Source organism: Seriola lalandi, unplaced genomic scaffold (genome assembly GCF_002814215.2).
Source record: "Seriola lalandi dorsalis isolate HSWRI2012SDOR001 ecotype SW California unplaced genomic scaffold, Sedor1 jcf7180002054899, whole genome shotgun sequence".
NCBI lineage: Eukaryota > Metazoa > Chordata > Actinopteri > Carangiformes > Carangidae > Seriola > Seriola lalandi.
This window is the reverse complement of record NW_019525451.1, coordinates 1016295-1026271: the sequence shown is the minus strand read 5'-3', so window position 1 is coordinate 1026271 and position 9977 is coordinate 1016295. Positions and strand designations below refer to the sequence as shown.

At 40.8% G+C, this 9977-nt stretch overlaps 1 protein-coding gene across 3 annotated transcripts in view; it reads right to left on the bottom strand.

The window, feature by feature from the left end:
- Positions 1–9977, bottom strand: part of xirp2a (xin actin binding repeat containing 2a) — a 48911-nt gene that overhangs the window by 12924 nt on the left and 26010 nt on the right. For all 3 annotated transcript variants that reach the window (XM_023429804.2, XM_023429806.2, XM_023429807.2), the window contains 2 exons: positions 6594–6751; positions 1695–1832 (listed from right to left, as the gene is read on the bottom strand). In XM_023429804.2, coding sequence (XP_023285572.1) covers positions 1695–1832; positions 6594–6751 — 296 coding nt within the window. The remainder of the gene's footprint in view (positions 1–1694; positions 1833–6593; positions 6752–9977) is intronic.

Genomic DNA, 9977 nt, shown 5'->3' with positions numbered 1-9977 from the left:
GGGGGGGGTGCTGTGCTCCTGAAACCACTTATGTCAGTATAATAATATCTTTTCCTGGTGCACAGCCAGCGTTAAAACATAACTCGGATATTACACCTGTGAAGGAAACTCGAGTGGAAAGTGGTTTTCTGTTGCAGCACTGAAGCAATAACTCGATCAAACAGACTCAGACACCCCCCCCCCCTCACGAATCCCTATGTAAAATTTAGCATTCAGCAAGGTTCCTCGTGCACTCGATGAATCCGCCCTGCTTCCTGCCTGAATGAGCAGATGGGGAGAAAGCATGGAGGGGCAGAATTGACCTTACTTCACTGAGACCCCTCCCCGTCCCGGCGCTGCTAACGTGTTCTGGCATTTTGCTCACGCGCTCGGTGACTGTGGCAGATAGATGAGCAAAGTTCAAGGTGCCCTCTTTGATTTGACCTACAAGATCGCTTCAGGCGGGGGAGGGGAAGGAGGGCAGTCGGGTTTTTCCAATTAAGAGCTACAGTAGAATGTAAATCATCCAGTGGTGCTCATATGTTTCTCACTTTACACAGAGCTGGTGGAGGGAAAGGACAGCAGTAATCCGTCTTCCAAGTTCTGTCGACTTTAAACAGGAGAGGGGGGAAAAAATCTTCCTTTCACCTGTCATCTTCGGTATCTCCAACAATTCATTTTCTAAGCAAAAGTTGCATATTCAATATGTGAGGATATTATCACATATATTCTCCAGCCACACTTCTTCCCTTACTCTGGCTGTATGAGAAAAGTTGCTGCACAAAAAAGCAAATGTGTGTTTTTGTGCATGAAATATTGACATACAACTATTACATGAACACACAGTTGACAGGAATAGTTTGACAAGTTTTAATTTGGGGATTTACTTTCTTGCAGAGAGTGAGATGAGAAGATTGATACCATTTTCATATCTGTATGCTAAGTATTAAGCTTGGGCCTGGAGACAGTTAGCTTAGCTTAAAATAAAGACTGGAAGCAAAGGGAGACAGCCAGCTAGCTGAAGAAAAAAAAACAGCACACAAGCAGCTTTTAAAACTCAATAACTAAGACGTTAAATCTTGTTAAACAAGCAAGATATATTATTATTTAGCATTAGAGGTGCTGCTACGCTAGCTAGTTTCCCCCTGCTTCCAGTCTTTATGCTAAGTTAAGCTAAATTCTACTTGCTAGCTTTAGCATACATATATGAGAGTGGTACCAGTTTATTCACACTGACCTTCAGGAAGGCTAATTCTTGGCTACGATTAAAGATTTAGGACAAATTAATTGTTTATGAATCAAACTGCACAATAACAAACTTTAAACATTTGATGGGTGAAATGTTTAGATTCAGTTACAGCAATGTTTATATTATAACTGTAAAAAATCTCTATCAGAACATATCAGATTATAAAACTAAAATAGTTAGAAGCTAATATTAATGTTAATGCTATTAGCTTAGCATTCGTCTTAGCTTAGCGAGTTAGCTTAGCTCCCACAGAGGCAACAGGGAAGGTGCAGATCATTTACTCTTCGCAAAACTCTTAGAAAGAACATGAATGAGAATAATTCCCAGAATGTTGAATTGTTCATTTAGAGGTTTTCACCTTTTTCAGGAGATGAATATGTAGAAATATCATGTCCAATTCCACTTTCTGTCACATACATCCATCTACTGCGAGCGTAGCAACACACGTGTTTGATTAGTTTCTCACCTGGACAGATTTCTGTTGGAAATGAATCTGGGTGACGCTGGACTGGGAGGACGAGGACGTAAACTCCTGGTTCTCAAACTGTCTCTTCACGCTGGCCAGGCCACCAGGCAGCGAACACGCCTCCGACTCATCCATCATCTGTAGGCAGGAAACAGAGAACACCAATTACACCTGGAGATATGTATCATAGATCACACACTGTAAGACTCCACCGTTTATCTGGGACTTAAGAAAGATTGGATTTGATTTAGGTTAACTAATCTCTGCTCTCATTGTTTGTGAATATGTGACACATTCACTCATGCTAATATAAAAGTGAATACAAAGGCATTATGCTAATGCTTTTTGGAAATATCAGCAGTGTTGGTTTTTCTTCAGAACGTGGTGTGAATGCTGTAAAATGTCAGATCCTCTAGGGTTGAAAAGTATTAAGGTGATATGATGTGCTGTAGGTGACGCTGTAAAAGAAATACTGAGATAAGGTATAAACATCAATACAAAACTTAAGTCTTTCAGATTATAGGAACAAAAAAAAACTTTTCAATAACTTTGATCAAGTTACGGAGGGAATTATTCCTTAAAACTGGAAAATAAAAGAAGAGTTCTTTGCAAAGATGAGGAGGACAGAGAGTGCAGTCCTCAGACGACATGAATGCACATTGACTGTTTTAAGACAATAATCTCCTTTTGGGTTTGTCAATTACTTTGCTAATAAAACATTTATATTTAGGCTTTTGCATATATAGCTTCTGGGGAAAATGCAGAATATGAGAATCTCCAAGCTTGCTGCTGTGTTAATGTATGTGTGTGTGTGTGTGTGTGTGTGTGTGTGTGTGTGTGTGTGTGTGTGTGTGTGTGTGTGTGTGTGTGAACGTTTCTTTTTTTAATGCAAATTAAGGATACAATACAATTTGCAAATTACTGCAGAGGAGTTTAGGTCAGTGACATTTTCTGGCAGGGCACCGTGTTATCAATATTTTACTACTTCAGGGTAAAAAAGCTCCATTGATATGACATGCAATCATTTATAATTACTGCCATATAATGTCGAGTTGAATATGTATGCAGGGATGTTCAGACACGCTGTCTCCTGTGCAGTTCCTTCTCCTTTTCATTTGCACATTATAGAATCTCTTCTCTTGGCCTCTTCCACGTGGATTATGTGAATAATTAAAGTCAAATCAGACAGAAGCACCCCCCAATTAAATCCTTATATGCTGCTAATTTGGTTTGTCAATTACGTTTTGAGACGAACTGTAACAAGCGCAAAGACTGTGATGCTGGAGACGTTTGCATCCTGCGTTAGCATTAGCATTATGAAACAAAAGCACTTGGGTTGAACAGTTGCACATTCTGCTTATTTGATTTCTTGCCACACTCTCATTAGCTGAAGTGAGGAGACAGTCAGCTCAGATTAGCATACAGACTGGAAACATGGGGAAAAGCTAACCATTGCATGTTGGTTTTTGTGCAGATAAAATGAGAAAAAATACGTTAATTAAAGAGCTTGGTTAGCTGTTTCCCCCAGCTTCCTGTCTTTATGCTAAACTGAGCTAGCCTAGCTTAGCCATGTAGCTTCTTATTTGAAAGAGAATGACACATCCTCACATCTGGGGGGGGGGGGGGGGGGGGGGGTATTCCCATCTAACTCTTTGCAAGAAAACAAATAGGTGTATTTCCTAAAACATCATAGTATTCTTTTAAGGGTCAGAGGAAGACTGTGGGTTTGATTAAATGCTGATAAAATAAACTGTTGCTGTAGTTTAATATGAGCAGAGGGTTTTGCGAGAGGAGGGGTAGCTGGATGACACACTGAGTGACACGCTGTCACTTGTGTGGACATGCAGACAACAGCTGCAAAATGTGGAGGAAAAACAAGACTCCCATGACCCCACCACCAACCCTGTCTCACACACACCTACACACACACTCAGCTGTCAGTAGCCACCACTGACAATCACTGTGGAGGGTCATTCAGTGAAGCTGCTGTTTGGGAAGACTCTTGTATTGGTGTTATTAAACCCTCAATAAACTAATAGAAAGGATCTGTTGAGTTCATCCACTGGTGTTTCTTTTAAAGATAATTACGTGCTTACAGCCATTCATTAAAAGCAACACACCACTTGTGGCGGTGCTTTATTGTGATGTTGGTGCAGAGAGAGAAGCACTCGGCGTAATGTTAACACCTCTCATCTGTTCTGAAACAGCTGTAAAGCTCGGCCTCAAGTGGCTTGTTGCTATGCAGACCTGTGACCAGCTAACTGCTAATGCACTCACCGAATATCAGGAAACTGAAGTTATGCTGCAGAGTGGAGGGCAACTATCAGTTATTACTATTTAATCATGTTTAATAATGAACTGTTTTAATTATTTATCTTAAGATTTTTAATTATTTTGTAACATTTTTGTTTCCCACCACTGTTTTATCATTATTATAAAACACAGCTTCTTGTGTGTCATAGCTTAAGTATGCAACTGTGCTGTCTTGTCATGTCCAAAGGCACCAGAAGGTGGCAGGTCACCACCTGTAAACATGTGGCCTCATGAATGCTTCACCTCGATTACTTAAAGATTTGTTAAATTAGATCAGAAACCAGGGGATCTTTCACACACAAGAATAAAGGTTCTCCAGCGTTGTTGAAGCTTCAGGCTTTGGGTTTTACTTTGTACCATCATCAGGGGGTTGGCAGGTTGGCAGGTTAAGACGTTAAAAACACCAGCTGGCTGCTCATCTGCATCAATTAGCTTGATGGTGTCACAGGCCTGAACTGCTTATAAGCCAGAACGTCAACACATGTCGGCATCCAAAACTCTGATCAATTATTTCTGTGTTTCTTGTTTTTTTTATTCTGTGTCTGACTCGACATGATGTTATGAGCTTGACCTCGTATGTCCTGACTGTAACGCTGATTACACAGGCAAAACTGAGAGGGAGTTCACATGTGAGGAAATGTTCATTACGGAGTCAAATGTTGTCGGCTCGACAAGAGGAGCAGTGATTGAACGAGATGACAAGTCAATATGGGAGATTTATGGCGTAACTTTTAAACTTCTCAAGCAGAAGAACGAACAAACAAATCATTTATTAAACACTATTTTCAGAATTATAACCATCCGCAGATACAAACGTCCCTCCAGTTTATTTTACAGCTGTTGTTTTTTGACATTTGTCTCTGCTCCTGATGTTAACTGAGTTTATTCTTTAGTGGTAGAACAGACATTTTCCAGTTGGTAGGGCTTTTATGTTAGAAAGTGAGCTGACTCACTGTAATGGCTGTTGAATTACATGCAGGCTCTCCAAAGCCACAGAGGCTTTTCTTTGTCATTGATAATGACTAATGACTCAGAAATGTTATTTCTTTTCATTTTAAAAAATAAGAAAAACGCAGTTAAATGCAGTAAAAATGACTCATATTACTAACATGGTGATTGGTGGCTTTGTGCGTTACCTTTCCACAGTTTCACATTCTGACTTTGTCACAAAAATCCTTGTTTATAATATAAGCAAATCAAATATTAACTACATCTGATAAAAAGAAAAGTTTTTAAATTAATTTTCACATTTAATATTGCGATCACACTGATAAAAGCTTTCAGTGGTGGATTTCTAATTGCTTTTTTTTAAATTAAATAACTTTTTTTGTTGGATTTTGTTTTGTTACATTTTCTTTTGCTTTTAAATTAATGGATAATGTTTAAAGGCCAGGAAGTAAACACATTTCTTACAAAAATATTTAATTACAGCTAAAAGACAAAGGTACAAATGTGCTAATTAAACCCCTGTAATTGATATATTATTACAAATGACATTATTAAATTGGTAATACTAATGATTCAGTGTGTAACAGCTCAGTAGTTCCCTGTCTGTCTCTGCATCTTAGGTCATGTTCTCGTATTTGGTTATGTCTCGTCTTTTAATACACTTCCTGTTTTATTTTGATATCACTAGGTCACAAGCCAAAAAGGTTGGGAATCGATAGACACTATTAGTAAGGTTTGCTGTTGCTACACAGCTAACGTTAGCATTAGCAGCTGTTTACTTACCAGTCTAGGAGAAACACTGAGAGTTCAGCATCAAACCTCATTCGTTTACTTGCAACCCTTTTGTTTTGCTTCTATTCCTATCACGTATTTCCTTCTACTGAAGTTAGCATGCTAACCAGCTAGCTCCTTATCACTTCCCAACACCTAGTCACTGTAGCATCCAGGCTACCTTGAAGAAGTAGCTGCCCAGAGTAAAGTAAGTGAGTAAATGCAACAATGAATGAAGCTCTTGGCAAAACTGGTGAGTAAACAGCTGCTAATGCTAACGTTGGCTATGTAGCATTTAGCAAAACTTACAAAACAGCTCCTTTAACAATATATTACATGTTAGGAGCTTATTACACGTTTTGAATGTGAAATCTGTCAGATAAATGTTGTAGAGCAGAAGTATAAATTAGCATTAAAGAAGAATTCATCACTGGAGTAAATGTGGGTCAGATCTACTGAACTGGCTCCAACTGAGGTGAAATCAAGGCTTATGATTTTCTAAATGCACAGCGTGTTGAGAAATTATTGATATATCCTGCTGAAGAAAGCCGCCTGACTGCTGATGATTCCTCCCGACACTCTGGAGGTTTGGTTTTTCCCATCCTGCTCTGACCCCTTTGACACATTGACAAATAGTGCCACCATCCCGCCAGACCCCCTGTTCAGCCAAACAGCCTGCAGTAGATTTATACCCGAACCCTGGATCTGAATGACAGAAATGTGCTCATAAACATCAGTAACGTCCATCACAGATTGTCAGTTTAACCGTTAAATCAAAACACTGCTGAGTCCTGCCATCTCTCTCTGGTTGACACCGTATACCCTCTCCGCGGCGTCTTGTTACATCCTGTGGAAGTATTGTCTTACCGCCGCAGAGGAGGAACTGCTGGTTTCTTTCTTGGACACGGCAGCCTGATACATCGCCAGACGCTCTTTCACCGACACCGGCTCTGCCTCCGGGTCCTCGGCGCTCAGGGCCCAGTCCTCGGGAAGTCCTGACCTGGATCTACCTGGGCTGTCTGCAGCTACACACACACACACACACACACACACATACGGATGAGATATTAATTTTAATACCCTTCATTGATGCAAGCAAACCAAGCTCAGCTTTATCCTCTTGCTCGATATGTCTCTTTTAGAGATCTGCTGATATTCGCAACCTTCTCATTACTCTCATGGCTCGTCAGTGAAGCTCAGACAGAGCTTGCCCTTTTGTAATTAGCCTTAAGGGACAGTTTTGTGTATATGAGTTTTCTGTCATTACACTGGACCAGGCGGAGGCGACTGTTTTTACTATAATCAATGGAATAGATTTTTTTATTTAGCTGCTGCAGACAGACCATCCTTATTAAAATATTACATAATAACATTAAATGAAAGGAAATAAAAGAAAAAGAACGGAGGCAGGTGGTGTCACTGACATCTAAAGTATTAAAGGTCTCATATTTCACACTTCTCATTTGTGTTTATCTTAAAGTGTTGATCCATAAGAAGATATATTTGTGGTTTTAAGAACCAAAAACCATCTCAGTGTAGTTTTACATCTCCTCTCTCAGGCTTCTCTCTGCAGCTCTGGTAAAAACAGGTCGGTGAGCCAATCAGAAGAGAGGAGGCTCTGAGCCTCTCTTTAGGCTTGGTGGCTGCTTTGTTGTGACATCACAAAGTCACAGAAGTCCTGACGGCTGGTTTTAAGGCTCAGTTTCTGAATACAGGCTGTGTGCATTTCTCTGTGGACTGAGGCTTTGATACTTTCACAGTATTAACATAGAAGCTAGATCTGATCTATAATCACACTACACATGGACAGAGACCAGAAAATCCCATCCGCACCGACATCTGCATAGTTCCAGACACTGTAGATATTTTAACCTATAAGGGGCCAGGGGGAAAACGATCCGTAACAAACGTCGACACAAAGCTGAAGCGCAGCGTTGATCAATCACAAAGCACTTCCTTATGATTCTCCATATTGCGCAGCACATCCCTGCGGATTAGCCAATTAGAGAAGAGCATTGATTTTACATTTGACTTTTCTGTAATACAAAGCATCATTAGGCAACAGAGAAGGCTCCGTTAAAGCTCCACATACACCCACACTGGACCTTTCAGCTCTTGGTGTGCTCGCTCTCTCTCCAGGCAACAACACCGTGGGATGAAAGAAGACCATAAATAGAAATTATTCCCTCTCATTATGTGCTCACATCGTAACCTTTTGACATTTTGAAACTCTCCACCCCATGTTGGGTTTTTGCAATAGGTGCTCACATATTTTCTCCATATGGTATAATTTTGGTTTAAGTATGAGTTCTACTTCGGGTCAGATTTTTGTTTTGTTTCAGAAGTGTTAAAGCAGCTGCTTCTTAAATCCTTATGAATCTGATTGAAGTTGGCTTGGCGCTGTAGGTGCAAGTGTTGTGCATGAATGCTGTTGCCATGGTTACTATTTAGGTTTAGGGAAAAGATCGTGATGAGTACTTCCTCAACATTTGACGGTTTTTGTTGTCATGGTTACAGTGTAAACTGCTGGTTTCACATGGGAATCGCCGCTCTCCTGTTTCATATTCATCTGTCCACCACCACCTCCTCCCGACGTGGACTTTGTGTCTCTTTCTACTACGTCACCAGCACTTCCTTTTTGCTCCTGTCATAACTGCCACGACCACTAGATGTCGCCTAGCAACAAAAACGTATAACTATGGGTCATAACAACCTGGAGCACGAACGACCCGTGGGCTCGACAGTCTCAATACATCAGCAGAAGAAGAACCGTGAACACATCTGAACACATCTCTCAGCTCGTGAGTAAAGCCAGTGACGCTCTTCTTTTCTTTCACTTTCTGCACAATAACAAACGTTTAGAGCTGAATTACATTTGTCAACTGATCAGTCTTGAGTTGTTTAAGTGGGAAAACATGAACTCACGTTGGTAATCTCTGTCTGTGAGTCTATAGTACTACACAGTGATGTGGACAAATTCAAAACTGTGAGCTAGTTTATTTCAATCTGTGTGAACTGAACTTTGAGCCGGCTCCGGTGAAGTGTGAACTTGCACAACCCTGCAAACTGAACGTTTATGCTCGGCTGTGCAGAGCGAGCTATCTTTATGCTTCTCCCAGCCCACGTATAGTACATCCTGACCGGCTTGGTATACACCACTCCTGGTATCCATGTCTTCAAAATCAAATGGCCACTGATTCCATCTTTTTATTTTGTAGGTAAAACCACATGATTTCCTGCATAAATCCAGTGTGAACCATCACACCACCATTAAAAACAGGGAAACATTTTGTGGAATATTTCAATTAAATACACTGGAGTTCATCCGGGTTGGATCGTGGCTGAAGTAAATCCAACACTCCGGTTGAGTTGACCTTTGACCCAACTAACATTGTTTATGAGAAAAACTAATAGGACTTAATGGACTGGTAAGTGCCGACGTTTGAGGAACCATTAAGCTAAAAAGACAGAGTCAGACAGATACGAGACAGTGGTACAAAAACCTCAATTAAAACTAACTGAATCTATTTTACTGTTAATGACGAAGCTAACACGCTTGCTAACTGTTAGCTACGTTCTTAGCCTCCCATGCAGAAATGTGTTCTATGTGCTTATATATGTTTTTCTTATCAGTGTCTAATATTCCCAGTCTGGGAAAGTGCTCTCAGACTTTTGGACCCTATAATATCAACATACACTGACAGGCTTTGGGATGGATATAGATTTACGTCACGCCTCTACATATTTAAACATACATATTTGTATGCGTTAGACATATGAGTCAGTGCCGTGTTCTGGTCTGACCGAGCCTTAATCCAGACGCCATGTGACAAAAGCATGTTCTCCTCATCCCGCCATTTTTAGCTTTCTGCTACGTCTGGCATGTTAGTGTAACCAATAACCATCAGGGAGAGAAATAGCCTGTCCAAGACAGCAGCATCTGAAAATAAACAGGGTTTTTTACCCACCACATCCTATAAATATGGGTCAGAAATCCAACACCTGAGGCTGCGGCGTTACCCAATACCAGCCTGATGACAGAAGCACAAGGATAATGCCTTCATTTATCACCGGAGATAAATGTTCACGTCACGGTCTGGAGCCGTCAGAGAGGCACAGACATGACGGGTTTGATCCCTGAGAGCGGTGACAACAGCGCTTTGGATATCACTGGCTTCTGAGAACGGGGGTTTGCTGTATACAAAGCTGCCATAGCATGGAGGTGAGGTAACCAGGCTGCAGGAGGGGAGG